We start from the raw sequence: 15,838 nt of genomic DNA, 5'->3' as shown, positions 1-15,838 counted from the left end.
GCGGGAATGCCAGCAGATTTACTCGGACGCATCCTCCGCCAAGATCAACTGGGAGAAATGTTCCGGACTCCTGGTGGGTCAGTGGCGGGTGGACTCCCTGCCGGAGGAGTTCAGGCCTTTCGCCTGGAGCACCACGCACCTCCTCTATTTGGGAGTCTACCTTAGCCCTGCCGAGGACGCTTGGCCGGCGAACTGGCAAGAGCTGGAGGCCAAAGTCACCGCTCGCCTAGGACGCTGGACAGGACTGCTCCGAGTGTTGTCCTACAGGGGTCGAGCGCTGGTCATAAACCAGCTGGTGGCCGCCATGTTGTGGTACCGGTTGGTCACTTTGATCCCTCCCCCTGCGTTTGTCGCCAAGATTCAGAAGAAGCTCATCGACTTCTTCTGGGACAAAAGGAAGCACTGGGTCTCTGCCGCGGTTCTGTGTCTCCCGCTTAGGGAGGGCGGTCAGGCGCTGGTGTGCCTTCGCACCCAGGCTGCGACTTTCCGTCTTCAGACGCTGCAGAGATACCTGTACGTCGAGAATCCTCCGAGATGGTGTGCGCTGGCGACGTTTTTCTTCCGCCAGCTGCATGGCTTCAATTACGACACGCAGCTCCTGTTTGCGAAAGTGGGCAGCAGGCGTGCCGGCCTGCGGGAGCTGCCTGTCTTCTACCAGGAACTACTATGGGTTTGGAACTACGTCGCTTCCAGGCGGAGCTCTCCCCCGTCAGGAGCGGCGGCTCTCCTTCGGGAGCCGCTGCTCAGGAATCCGCACCTCCACGAACACGGGTTCGGGCGGCTGGCGGAGGGTAGGGCTGTGGCTGGCAAGGTGACTAGAGTCGGGGACCTGCTCGATGGCGGAGGAGCGGGCTGGATGGCGCCGGAGGAGCTGGTGCGGCGCCTGTCCTGGGCCAACGTCCAGCTCGCGGTCGAAACCATCGAATCGGTAAAAGCGGCACTGGGCCCCGACTCCACTAGGTGTATCGAGGCGGCTCAAGCACGTGGGGCGATCCCGTCCGAGCTTACCCCCGTTCGGACGGAATTCCTCATCGGCGCCCGGCCCCGAAACTCCCCTCGGGAACCGGCGCCTCACAACTTGAGCCGTCTCGAGGAAATACCCTCCGTGCCTTTTCATTCCGCGCGGAGGGGTTTCCTGTACGGGCTGCTCCTGCACACTCTCCACTTTGCCATCTTCGTCTACCGTCCGGACACGCCTTGGCGTGGCATTTTGCCGACCGGCGGTAGCGGAGGTCCCCAATGGAGGGCTCTCTATGCGGGAGTCCTCCCTTGTTCCATCGGGGACTTGGCCTGGAGGGTGTTGCATGGAGCGGTCCCGTGCAATAAGGTTTTAAGTAGGTTCACGGACTCCCAGGCCGCCTGCATTTTTTGCGGCCTGGAGGAGTCCGTGTTTCACGTTTATATGGATTGTGAGAGGTTGCAGCCCCTCTTTCACTACTTGAAGGGGCTGCTCCTCGATTTTTGGTTGCACTTCAGTCCCACGCTCTTGATCTACGGTCACCCGGTGCGGAGGGGAGCGGACAGGTTGGAGGACCTCCTTGTGGGCCTGCTCCTGGGCCTGGCTAAAAGAGCCATCAATTGGTCCAGGCAGCGGGCGGTCGAGGGGGTCGTCCAGCCGGATTGCCTGCATCTCTTCCGCGGCCATGTTCGCGCCCGGGTGGCCCTGGAGATGGAGCACGCGGTGTCCGCCGGTGCGCTTGAGTATTTCCGCGACCGGTGGGCGCCGCGGGGACTGGAGTGCATCATCAACACGGAAAACCAAATTTTAATTTGATTTGTTAAGCTTTAGTTGAACTTTTGTTTATTTACAGTCGAATTGGTTTTTTTTGGGTCCAAATAAAAGAGTACCCTCTGTCAGTAAATACCTGTTATTATTGTTCTCCTGCAGTCCGTGTATTATTAAGGCGCGGACACTACACTTAAGGGGGTCTTGTGTGTGCTTTTTCCACCCTTTTTAGAGGTTGTAATTTCTATATGGGGATTCCCTAGGTGATGGGATGTTTTTGCTTTGTAGGAAGTTGCAGTCTGCTCCAGCGACACTGAAGAGACATTTACTGAGTTAGAATTTTAAGCATAGCAGGCCAAGTCATCTTGTACGGATGTCTTTGTCACAGATAGCAAATTTGATATCAACAGCCTTGCCTTTCTGTAGGAGCTCAGATGACGTGCAAAGAGCAAGACATGGTGCCCTATGGTATAGTTCACCTTGGCCCTAGTCTGGGACATTAGCTCCTTAGAATGGAAATTAATGGCCTTTACAAAGTGAAGAGCCTAATAATATTGTTGATATTGTCCATATTTACAACCAATAGGCTTGTGTTTCTGTTAGCTTTTCTTCCACTTTGAGGATGTTGGACTGCAGTTACATTCTCTACTGTTCTGACTGAGCACATGGATTTTGTGCATATGGTCTGGATGGTCATCAGAAACGTTTCATTCAGCTTTCTGAGTTGCACCATTAGTTTGGTGCAGCTAGTCAGTATCTGTCGATGGCTTTGCCCTGTTTTTATTTATGTAGTTCTATCCTGACTCCTGTGGGTGATTTATGTTCACATCACCAGGGGTGTTGCAATGCATGGGGTCATGGTGTGGGCAGGGCTTTCTGAGTTCCTGGATTGATTCTTACTGTGAGGAACTTAGCAGTGTGTTGGGTAAAGAGTAGGAGTTCACCAAAAAATGAGGATGTAAATAAAGGACTAGCAATCTGGTGTGTTTATTAAAAAAAAAAAAATGCCAATTTCATAAGTATACTTAGTGTACACTAAATGGTAAGATTCTTAATGGAGGAACATAGATCTAGGAGTGCAGATATAGATCTTTAGAGGTGGTAATGCAGGTAGAAAAGGTGCAAAACTACAGATTAGGCATTTTTAATATGAAAAAGAAAGCTAAAATGCTAGGTCAGGACAAGAAGGGAGACAGTTTCCTTATGAAGCGATAGGAACGGTATCTGAACAAAAAATATATTTTCATTGGCTACTTCAATTAACCAAATATAAATTAGAAATGCCTGAATGCTCCAGAAATCTGTTAATAAAAGTAATTTAGGACTGCTTCCTGATCAAGCATGTTAAAGTAGTGCACATCTTGAGCAGATGACCCACATAGCATGCAGAAAATGAAGTTGTGGCCTCTCTAGGGGGACGGCAACCACAGACTGAGTTCAATATGATCTGGGATTTAGAAATGCAGAAGCCAAGGATATAATTTTAAAAGGCTAATTCAAGAGTATGATGGGGCTTAAACAGATTGACAGAGCTGGATTGCTTAACACTCCAGTACAGGAAAAGAATAATATTTTTAAAGAATACAGCTGCGCACGCAGAATAAATATATAGTTAGGACTGGGAAGCATAGACCAAATAAGTATAATCCTAAATGGATCAACAAAACAATTAATAGTGATATAAGGAAACAAATTAACTAATACAAATTCTGCAGGGCATGAGGGAGGACACTGGGAAATCAGAACATTCAGAAACATGTTACAAAAGTGGTCAGAGGGGCAAAGAGGAATCTGGAAATGAGTGTAGCTGCAGACACACAACAAGAAATTCTTTCAGTATCATAACAGGGCAATCAGAGAAGGAGTGCAAACAGGGTCAAAGCTGCAATCAATATACTATTCCTCAAAGGATTCACCAAAGAAAGGAAGAACACTGGGAGTTCCTCCTACACTGGAAACAGGCTAACCTACATTGGCTCCCTGTTTCCCCAACGCATTGAATTTAAAATCCTTGTTCTCATCATCATAACTCTTCATGGCCTCCCCCCGCCATTTCTCTGCAACGCTTCTCCAGTCTTATATCTACTCCTGCATCCTTCGATCATCAGACTGTCGTATCTCATCCTCCATTCACCCCAAAATGAGCAGCTTCTCAGCACTGCTCTCTCTCTCTCTCTCTAAACCTCTCTCTTTTTAAGACACTTCTCAAAATCCATCTTTAAATCAAGCTTTCAGTTACCTCTCCTAACTCTTCCACTGTGGATTGGCATCTGTTCCTTCATCCATTTTTTTTTTCTTTCCCCCTTTGTAAAGCGCCTTGGGACATTTTCTACATTAAAGGCACTATATAAATGCAAGTCATTGTTGTTTTGGGATATTCAAAGATGATCAGATGGATAGGGTGTGGGAATATGGTTGTTAACACTTGCACACAATCCATAAACCTAGGAATATTACTGATACAAGGTACATCAGGCAATTTTGCAGTACTTTCAAAAAGACCTTGCGTTACGCTGTGTCAATTAATTTGGAAATACTATATTGTACGTCCATTACTTTACTATGCAATACACGGTGTATATTGTTATATCTGAGAAGATATGAGAGCATTTGGCATGGAAGATTTGGAATTTAGAGTGAAACAAGGCCAATCTAAAAGAAATATTTTTCAAAGATTTCAATGAAGACCTGTGTAATCCTATGAGTGTAAAATATGAAAATCAACAAATATTTCGGCAAGAAATCTAGTTACGATGTACATGATAAAAATAAAATTACTCTTCCAAAAAACATTTTTTTTTAAATTTACCTGTTTCAAGTGTGATAATGTTATTCAAGTGCATAATAGCTTCCAAGATCCTCCAATAAGATCCATGGTATTGTACTGGAACACTTTGCTTCATGGATGTGAGTTATTTGTAGTGATATTTCTCTTAGATGTGTGTACTTGTCAGTTGTATGTGACTTTGTCCCTCTCTTCCTCCCTGGTTGTGTAGAACCTGTTATTATTATCATATACCTTTTTATTAATCCAATTCTAATTGCTAAAATGCAGAAAATCAGAATTGAGGTTGTCATTTTCACTTATCGGGTATTCTGGAAAGAATCTCTTGTTTGTTGAGACAATCAGCCATTTTGATTCAGAACTTTCAGGAACAGTGTCCAATTTTACATTCATCATCATTGAAGATGTAATAAAAATATTCAGACTAATAATTTATGCCTAGGTGAATCTTCTATTGAAAGAACTGAAGTTTTAGTTGCCAGTTGCAGAGAAGCATGCACAAGAGGGCCTGGGAGTAGGTCACCTGACCAAATAAGTGAAGTGGGGGGGTGAAACAATGCAGAAAGGAAAGTACACAGAGATTTGTTCAAAATAATTTCGAATCATGCCTTCTTTGCATCTGAGATTCTGCCCTTTCCCACTTAGTGTCAGCTGTGGCTCAGTTGGTAGCACCCTCGCCTCTGAGTCAGAAGGTTGTGGGTTCAAGTCCCACTCCAGGGCAGTGCTGAGGGAGTGCTGCATTGTCAGAGGTGCCATCTTTCAGATGAGATGTTAAACTGAGGCCCTGTCTGCTCTCTCAGGTGGACGTAAAAGATCCCATGGCACTATTTCGAAGAAGAGTAGGGGAGTTGTCCCCGGTGTCCTGGCCAATATTTATCCCTCAACAAAACAAACTATCTGGTCATTATCACATTGCTGGTTGTGAGAGCTTGCTGTGTGCAAATTGGCTGCTGCATTTCCCACATTGCAACAGTGACTCCACTTCAAAAGTACTTCATTGACTGTAAAGTGCTTTGAGATGTCCAGTGGTCATGAAAGGCGCTATATAAATGCAAGTCATTTTTTACACTTTTTTTAATCCCATCCCCCTCCACCCCATCGGCTGGAAACCGCTGTTGCCATTCTCCCTGATCCTTGCACATAAAGTGACACAAGAAGCACTAACAACGCAACAATTCTGGTATTCTTGTGAGCAAGCTGTAGATCTCTTTTTTTTATAATGAGTGCATTAAAAAATCATTTAGATATAATCATTTTCAATGAACAATTATCATCTTTTTAGCTAAGTAAATCTACCTTTTGATTTCCAAGCTGATTTGGTTACTTTTTGCTTAAAGTAAAACTAAAACGTTAATTTTGCTATGTGAATAACAAGAATTGTACAGTATATGCAGTTTGATTCCAGATTTTGTGCTGTTAGGAGTGAACGAAGGCGCAGGATGCAGATAAAGCACTTTCATCCATAACATCAGTGACTACAATTCACAAGAGATTTGCGCAATAACCAGTTTAGCTCAAAAATAAAACCCATGTGATGTTAGTCCTGATAATGTTGTCTTCCTCTATAAAATGTTTTGGGATATATCTTGAGGACATGAAGGACATATACATGCAAGTTTTTTTTTCATTGGCGGTTGACCGTTCTTTAAGGCCAGAATCCAAGTTAACAAAACATAGCTATGGATCTGGGGGCAGGGGTAGAGGAAGATAACATTATCAGGACTAACATCACATGGGTTTTATTTTTGAGCTAAACTGGTTATTGCGCAAATTGGTAAATAACTGCAGAAATAGTCTGTTTTACAATAAACCTGTTTTTTTTCCCTTAGGTTCCTGTATTGTTGCATATTGGACATATGGCACTTGGTTGGGAGCAGTTAATTGCCCCATTTGCAGACAAATGGTAAGATAAATAAAGCCATTAAATTATGATGCTATAGGATACAAAATTCATTACAAATGGTTTGCTATACTAGAATTGTAGTAAGCCCAGAAATGTTGCCAGAACCTTTTCTACTTTTTCTCTACAATATTCTTAGCAAGAAAAACTTTTGATTTGATGAAATCATTTCATTAAAACTACTGCCATAGTACAGTAATAAGGTGTCAACTGATGCAATCAAATATATTTAACAAAGGATTGGTAGAGTGCTTTGCCCATAATAATTTTTGCTTGTTGGAACAGGTGATGATTTTATGGGCAAATTGTCCCAACCCCGGCAATGGGAGCCATTAACAATATTACAAATATTAGGACCAGGTAAGATAATTGGTTTAGCAGTTGGGTGGGGAGGAGATCTAGGGAGCAGGAGGTGGGTCTCGAGGAAGAGACGAGCTTAGAGTGGGCAGTGGGAGAGAAACTGCAGAGCAACAAATGATCGGAAGTAGCTGCACAGATGGTTTTAGAGACAAATAAATCCATGAGCTCTTTGCACTTGGTCTTCATAGAACCATAGAAATTTACAGCACAGACGTAGGAGTTTCGACCCATCGTATCTGTGCCGGCCAAAAAAGAACTATTCAGCCTAATCCCACTTTCCAGCTCTTGGTCCGTAGCCTTGTAGGCTACAGCACTTAAAATGCATATCCAAGTACTTTTTAAATGTGATGAGGGTTGCTGCCTCTACCATCCTTTCAGGCAGAGGGTTTCAGACCCCCACCACCCTCTGGGTGAAAAAAATTCTCCTCAACTCCCCTCTAATCCTTCTACCCATTATTTTAAATCTATACCCCCAGGTTACTGACCTCTCTGCAAGGGGAAATAGTTCCTTCCTATCCACTCTATCTAGGCCCCTCATAATTTTACACATCTCCATCAAGTCTCCCCTCAGCCTCCTCTGTTCCAAAGGAAACAACCCCAGCCTATCCAATCTTTCCTCATAGCTAAATTTCTCCAGTCCTGGCATCATCATCGTAAATCTCCTCTGTATCCTACCTAGAGCAATCACATCTTTCCTGTAATATGGTGACCAGAACTGTACACAGTACTCTAGCTGTGGCCTAATTGGTGTTTTGTACAGTTCAAGCATACCTACCTGGGTGAGGGTTTCAGCAGTGGATGAGCTGATATCCGTAGCATAACTAAGACCACCTATTTCCACCTCCGTAACATCGCCTCATCCATGCCTTTGTTACCTCTAGACTTGACTATTCCAAAGCACTCCTGGCTGGCCTCCCACAAACTTGAGGTGATCCAAAACTCTGCTGCCCGTGTCCTAACTCGCACCAAGTCCCGTTCACCCATCACCCCTGTGCTCGCTGACCTACATTGGCTCCCGATTAAGCAACGTCTCGATTTCAAAATTCTCATCCTTGTTTTCAAATCCTTCCATGGCCTCGCCCCTCCCTATCTCCGTAATCTCCTTCAGCCCCACAATCCCCTGAGATATCTGCTCTCCTCTCATTCTGGCCTGTTGAGAATCCCTGATTATAATCACGCAACCATTGGTGGCCGTGCCTTCTGTTGCCTAGGCCCTAAGCTCTGGAATTCCCTACCTAAACCTCTTCGCCCCTCTACCTCTCTTTCCTCTTTTAAGACGTTCCTTAAAAGCTACCTCTTTGACCAAGCTTTTGGTCACCTGCCCTAATTTCTCCTTATGTAGCTCGGTGTAAAATGTTTTGACTTAAAATGCTCCTGTGAAGCGCCTTGGGACGTTTTACTACGTTAAAGGTGCTATATAAATACAAGTTGTTGTTGTTGTGTTTTCAATAAAGAACTTGTCTTGATAGGAAGGGCAAGTGATTTGTTGCGATGACAAATCGTGCATTTACCCCTGGCAGTCAGTCCTACCTACTCAGTCAGTTTCTCTCCACTGCCAGTTTAGTTTCAAAGTGCCGATCTTCCACCTCGCTCCATTTACTGAACTGTAAAGGAAGTTTCCAGCTGTTAAAGTAGGCAGCTGAAAATTTTCCTTGCTGAAGAGAGCCAGAACACTGCCAATAAAAGTGAGTGAGTTGGTACTATTCTGTCAATTCAACTGAATTTGATTTTTTTTTTAAATGCCCCAGATCTTTGGTTGATATTCACAATACAAAGAATTAATGTGTTCAGAGATCAAAAGTAACAAATATGATTATTCTGTTAAAAATACCTGTTGCAAAAAATACCTCCCTAAATTGCCCTGCAATTTTTTGGGAACTCCCCCCCAACCCCGCTAAATCACTTGCCCTACTCGAAGGAGATGACTGAATAAGTAGAGCTTACTTTTTTCAATGTAGGTGGGTAGGATACTTCAAACTGAAAGCAGCTTCCTTTTCTAAAGAATGTTAGATGTAGGCAGTACCATCATGGAACAAAGAAAAGATGAAATAATTCCTACACGAACTATCGCATCCATGCTAATTATTTTTAAAGACATTTTGTAATCCTGAAAAGGTCACACAAATCCTGTGCAAACCAAATCAAATTTTTAGTTTTTCCTCCATCAGACAGCCAGAGCTACAAGCGGAGGGCTCAGAGCACACCCGACGAATTAACACTGGAATTATTCATCAGCTGCATGGACAGCAGCCAACTGCAGCTTCAAACACAGACAGCAGGAGCTGGCCAATAAAAGCCATCACGGAACTGAACCAGTGAAATTTATGCTATTCAGTCAGGGGAAGGCTACTGTGGGTCAGAGTTGGGTCATTGTCAGTCAGGATTAGTATTAGAAAACAAATCACACAAAGGCTCATTACAATATAGAATGCTTTCCAACATGTGGCTATTGAAGCTAAGTATACTTAAAGACAAATATTACAAGATATTGGGGAAAAGCGATTATACTAGATGGCTCAGTGCATTTGCATTGGCATAGTGGGTTGAATGGCCTCCTCCTATGTTGAACTTTCTACAATTCCATAAACTGTACTTGTACTTGGGAATTAAAGACTTCTTCAGTCATATTTCTCAAATCTGATTCAACTGAGAGCTGGAAAAGTGTGTGATGGAGTAGTTGTGTCACCTGAGGCTGGAGTAGGACTTGAATCAGAACCAAAATGTCTGTCTGAATTGGCACCTGAGTTCCACTTTCTGACTATCAGAATAAACTTCATGTATCCTGTAGGAACAAAGCCCAGTGCACCAGTGTCCAAAGATGATTGATTTATTAAATATTAACTACACCAGTAGCACAGTCATCATTGGGGAACATTTCCCAATGAGTTCTGGAATCAATTCCACAAGGACTGTTGCAGATTAAAAGAAAAATATATTCATGAAGGAACTGTGTCTGACTCTGCAGACCCGAAGTCTTCAGGGTGCAGAGGCTGGTGAACTTTTTCTGTGCTTTAGTAACAAACATTACTTAATCTGTGGGCCCTAGATAGTCCAAAAGTTTCAGAAAGGTGTTGTGCTTTCTTGCTCTTTTTATATAAAATGTGGGCCAGGGGTAGGGGAGGGAAATGAAAACCATATAAGTGTCAAAGGAACCTCTATATGATGAGAAGAAATCGAGTGAGAAGGGCCAAGGAACTGAAGGAAATAAAAAGAATTGAAGAGTGCATCAGTAACACAGAATTGTGCTGAACAATAGTTAGTGTAATTGTAGTACTGTATTTTAGTTACTGACTTTCAAATCCATCTCAAAATAAATGGAACAGATCTGTTAAATAATGGACAGGTTGCAAGACTAAAAAACATGAGAAGTTAGAAGATCTCTGATATATTATCCAGGGAATTAGTGTAATCAGTTGAAGTTCTTGCAATTAAATTAAACCTCTGGTCATTCAAACTGGAAGAAACTATTCAAGCACTCAACATTAATCAGCATCAAGTAGTGAGCTTTCTGAAGCTAATTAGCTGTGTCCGTGAAACCTGCACATAGTGAGTCATTGCATACTGGAAGTTTAGGTGGGGTACCTTTTGCCTCGAGCTTCATTTTGTTGGTGCTTGCTGCTTATCTAGAAGCTACTGGTGCAAAGTTCCTGTTGAATGCTTGGGTTAGTGAATAGCGGTTAATATTCCCACTGCATAAGTGCCAGGTAATGACCATCTCCAACTAGAAAAGCTCAACCACCTCCCCCTGACCTTCAATGGTACCACCATCACTGTCCCTATCAACATTCTGGGAGTCATCATTGACCAGAAGTTTAACTGGACCTGGCATATCAATACTGTGATTGCAAGAGTACAGCAAAAGCTGGACGCGCTGACAAGTGGCTCACTTTCTGACCTTTCAAAGACTTCTACCATGTTCAGGGCTCAAGTGTCAGTCTTGGCTCAGTGTTAGCACTCTTGTCTCTGTTCCAGATGGTCATGGGTTCAAGCCCCATTTCAGAGACTTGAGTGCATAGTCTGGCTGGCATTTTAGTGCAGTATCGAGGGAGTGACACACTTTCAGAGATGTTTTGGCTGGGCCATTAAACCAAGGCCCCATTTGCCCTTGGGTGTATGTAAAAGATCCCGTGGCACTATTTGAAGAAGTGCAGGGAGTTCTGGTGCCCTGGCCAACATTTTATCCCTCAACCAACACTTTGGGTCTTTGATATTTTCTTGGTTACAGCAGTGCTAAAGACTCTATATAAATGAAAGTAGTTGTTGCAAGTTGGAGGGGCCAGCCTGACTTAATAGGCCTGAGATGAGACAATTGTCTCAGTTTGAAGTAGACTGAGAGCCATGACATTCCACAAACTGGCTTGATACCTGCAACATCTGGTATTTTTTTAAACCTGTATAACTTCACTTTATTTAAAACACAATATTTAGCTATAACCCATTCCCACAATTCTTTTCCTGAGCGAAAAGTGCTCAAAAATCCTGAATCATGACCGAGCCCTTACCATGGGGTTCAATATGGCCATTCCCATGTATGTCCTTATAATGGAAGTAGAATAGGAGCAGGAGGAAGAGAAAGTAACTGAGGCATGCAGGATAACCCTACACCAAAGGCGAAGACCACCAACTTCCACCTCATCACTCCCTCAAGATTTCTCGGAGAGATCTGCTTAAAGAGGCAACAGTTCATTAAGGAGGTATAGAAGGAACTGTATTTCCTGTTCAACACATCCTCGCAAACACACAAACCAAACAAAAAACAGACATACTCTCAGAAAACTGAGCTTCGTTTCAGCAAGTGGTTTTATTGTGCGTATACAACAGGTGCTTCTTTTAACCCTGTGTTTCCCTGTGCTGTTCTTAAACTTATCCTGGTTCTGTGCTGGTGCTTCCTGAGGGCCAGAGACTCGTGGGCTTGGCTACACTGTGGTATTACAAGCTTCTTGGGACTGAGGTGATCCTGGTCTCGGGGCTTCTTAGTTGTCACTGCAGGTGTGTGGGCAGCCTGGCTCTATAACCTGCCACCAACATGAGCAGGCATCTGAGGGGGCTGGCTAAAAAAGTTACCTAAGCTGTTATGAAGGTAGATTCTATTCATGCCACTTGTGCTGGGTCCTGGATATGAATGCCCAATGATCAGTGGTAGGGCAGACCTCATGGTATCAGTTAGATCCTGCAGACCCTGAGAGGATGGCGCCCCAAAGCTCTTGGAAGCTAGTTTTCATTGTTCACTCCAAACAGGTCCCTAAGGGCTTAAATGGTCAAAGCACTTGAAATCCTTGCAGCTATAGCATCAGTGGATTGTGCAGCTCTAGTAGCATTCTGGAAGGGTATAGGAGCAGAAGACCACCCAGCTACAGGTGGAGCACTCAGTGTGCATGCATAAGCAATAGTTGATGAGGAAGTAGAAGTGGAAAACTCTTTGGAAGTACTACCTCCAGATCAGAGGGGCCTGCGCTTAACACATTCACCCTAACCCAGAGACATTGAACCCGGTCTCTTTTCTGTGTATAGTCTGGAAGATAGCACTCAATGGCAAAGTTGCGTTCATACTCACTGTCTGTGTCGTACAATTTATATCTATTCGCACAGTTTAAGTAAAAAGAGACCTGTGCTTTCTCTTTACAGATGATGACTGGCCAGCTCTGTGTTTCTAACATTTTCTGTTTTATTCAGATTTTCATCATTTGCAGTTTCTTATTACATATGGTTTATGGATCATTTAAACAGTTTATATCTGTGATATTCACAGTTTATATGAGTAATTCAAACCGTTTATATCAGTTCTATTTACACATTTTATATCTGCACTATTCTATTTAAGTCTACTATTTACAATCTATATTGGTGCTATTCACAGTTTGTACCATCCAAACCGATCATGTCTGCCATTTGTTGAGTTTATAGGATAGTCATTTATCCTTACCCTTAATACAAGTTCAAGGACCAGAAAACACTAAGACAACTGATCATTTTTATTGATCAAAACACTGATACAGCCCATGCAGTGCCCATGAGACTGGTACCAAAATATCTCGCGTGCAACAAACTCATCGGGTGCTGTAAGCGTCTTGGCTGCTTAGCCTAGCCTAAGCAAGGCTAGGTAAAAGTCCCTAATGGGGCTCCAGGGGTGCCGTATCTGCATGGGGTTAATGTCTCCCTAACTTTCCCACATTACAAAAAGTACTTCATTGGCTGTAAAGCGCTTTGAGACGTCCGGTAGTCATGAAAGGCGCTATATAAATGCAAGTCTGTATTTCTTTAACGTGACACTATTACATCAGCGCGTCCTATTTACATCTAGGAAGTGTGCGTACGTTTCCTGCCCGTCGTTTTGGGAATGTAGTAGGCCACGCAGAACCTGAAAAAACAGGTGCTACGAAGCCCAATTTCTAGGCTGATGTCTTTTATTTGCACGTTTGTGAACTAATAAAGTGCAGCACATCAGAGGGCCCAGTCCAACAGACATACAGGGTTGTATAAAAGTAAGTTGGAATAGAACAGCAATTTAGCTGGTTTCATTCCTAACAGTGTTGTCAGCAGCACTATTATTTGAAGGCCCTTGGGAGCTGACTCCTGAATATCCCTGTGGATCCAGTGCCTCTTTTGCCATCTCCAATAGCAGCATTGCACAGCACATAATCCCCCACCCCCACAGATAACCAGACTCAATCAAATGGCCCCTAGAAAGACCTATGGTTTTATCAGCTTGGTTCGCAATATATGAGGATACCATGGGCAACGCCACAAGAGGTCTGTTATATTCTCTATGTTCATAATGGAAAGATTAACCATTTAAGCCTCCTCTCAGAATCTATACGGATAATTAATATGATTGTAAACAGCACTATGACTTTAGAATTTGTAAAAATATTTCATTCTATGTATTTACATAAAACATGAAGTCAAAATTTGAATTGAGCCCCGTCAGCTAAAATAATTTTAATAGTAAACAAATTAGATTAATTGGTATGTATTCTTTGAATATGTACAGTGATAATTTAATTTGTGATTTTAATTGTCTTGTTAGGTTACATTGTTATTCCCACTGTTCCCAGTGAATGACCAGCAGCCAGAGTCTATGCAGGTTATTCAAGATGTAAATGATTATAACAGAAGATTTTCTGGTCAGCCCAGATCTGTAAGTATACTTGAATTTTATGACTGTAAATCATAATAAGCTAATTCTAAAAGTTAACAGAATTAGGAAAAAAATTATTTTCACTAACAATATTTACTATATTATTTTTGGATTAAAATATTTTATATTTCAGTAGATCTGTAGCCACATGTTCTCCACCTTCTATTGTTGTGCATCTTCTCTCCTAAATTTGAGTCTGTTTTCAAGAGGTAACCATTTCAGAAATTCTTCCTCCCCATATCTGGCATTGAGTGTCTCCAGTTATTGTGAATGTTCTTCTGAGCTCTGAAAAGTCCACCTGAAAAGATTCCTTCCATTTGTGGTTGTCCCAGGCATTCTTGCCTTCCAGAATTTCCCACATTATGCAAGTTCTACTGGTCTGTCTGTACTGCGATACTAATTATGCACTAGTTGACAATTAACCTTCACCTGATCTAGTCTAATGGATCAGCCCAACTCTCTCACTACCTAGCTCCTGCTCCGATCAATCTCACTTTGTTGTTCCCCACTCAGATGCATCATAATTTATTATCTAGTACAACTCCGTGATCTTCTACGAGATCCATCCAAACAAAACTTTATACTGTATGTCGTCCCTTATTGACTATAGTGGCTTTTATTTTTAGACCTCATTGATTTGATCATAGTACCACAGCAATGCTTCAGGATTGAATAATTTCTACTGAAGTGTGTAAAATCTTTATCCTTGGCTTCATTTGTGGGAATGGTGAAGGAGAAATTCCAGAGTACTTTTTCTTGTAAATTTTAACCTGTGTTTATTCATCGGCTCCAGTGGAGTACATAATTTGTATATAAATTAATGGTCTTGATGGACTGAATGGCCTTTTCTCATTCAATACTTGCATTGTTACTTCAATATCACCATTCACGTCTCTTTTTTTCCCCCAACTTCTTCATTATCCCCTATGTGTAATCCACTCTAAGATCATAGGTACTTGAATTAAAGTACTTACTTTGAAAATTGGCCACTCACTTAATTACAGGCCCCAGTGATCAGCTTGCCTTATCCAGATTTTGACATTTTGAGTTCTATCTGGCTCGTTGTTTCCCTCTATAAATCAGGAGAATGCATGTAGTTTTCCTGAACAATCCGTTTTATCTAAACAGGACAAAATCCACCTGAAAACCCAATCAGTTTCTTATTCATTAACAACACTCTTAATGCAGTCAGTGACCACTTGCAGTCCATTTGCACCTCACCGCTGTCTCTGGGCCTCCATGACTTAAGCTGTAACTAAGCTGGAGCCTTGATACTTGGGGAGGCTGAAGGGAGTAGAGTTGGAAGACAAGCCAGACCTGATTACATGTTGCACATCACAGGGACTGAAATCTGTCAATTTCCATGGAATGTGTTAATGAGGCCCCTTCCCCATTGTTTCATAAAAACATAAGAAATAGGAGCAGGAGTAGGCCAATCAGCCCCTCGAGCCTGCTCCGCCATTCAATAAGATCATGGCTGATCTGATCCTAACCTCAAATCTACTTTCACTCTCCATCCCACCCGAACCCATGTGATCTCCCGGGAGAGGCGAAAAACCAGATAAAAAACCCAATGGCCAATTTGGGAGGAAAACTCTGGGACATTCCTCTCCGACCCATCTAGGCGATCGAAACTCGTCCAGGAGATCACGCTGTCCCTGTACTTCCTGCAGTACTTACCTTCTGTAAGAGGTGATCTCCACCCCAGCCAGGAACAAGCCCAATTTACTCTTGAAGGACTCCTAGCTGGCAGCTTGTTCCCGAAGTCTCCACTAATCCCTGTGAATAGAACCATCTCCTGAAATCTAACACAGAATTAGAACACAAGAAGTAGGAGCAGGACCAGGCTACACGGCCACTGGGCCCGCTCCGCCACCCACAGGGCCATGACCGATCCGAACCTAGCCTCATGTCCGATTTCTTACCCGC

General features: G+C 43.0%; 1 protein-coding gene across 3 annotated transcripts in view; it reads left to right on the top strand.

Annotated features, from left to right (window-relative positions):
* rnf170 (ring finger protein 170) overlaps positions 1–15,838 on the top strand; it is a 51,372-nt gene that overhangs the window by 33,441 nt on the left and 2,093 nt on the right. For all 3 annotated transcript variants that reach the window (XM_086007790.1, XM_086007808.1, XM_086007800.1), the window contains exons 5-6: positions 6,341–6,414; positions 13,799–13,909. In XM_086007790.1, coding sequence (XP_085863916.1) covers positions 6,341–6,414; positions 13,799–13,909 — 185 coding nt within the window. The remainder of the gene's footprint in view (positions 1–6,340; positions 6,415–13,798; positions 13,910–15,838) is intronic.

This window comes from Somniosus microcephalus, chromosome 2 (assembly GCF_052327205.1).
Source record: "Somniosus microcephalus isolate GS21.2 chromosome 2, FLI_Smic_1.0, whole genome shotgun sequence".
Taxonomy (NCBI): domain Eukaryota; kingdom Metazoa; phylum Chordata; class Chondrichthyes; order Squaliformes; family Somniosidae; genus Somniosus; species Somniosus microcephalus.
This window is presented reverse-complemented; position numbering and strand designations above follow the sequence as displayed.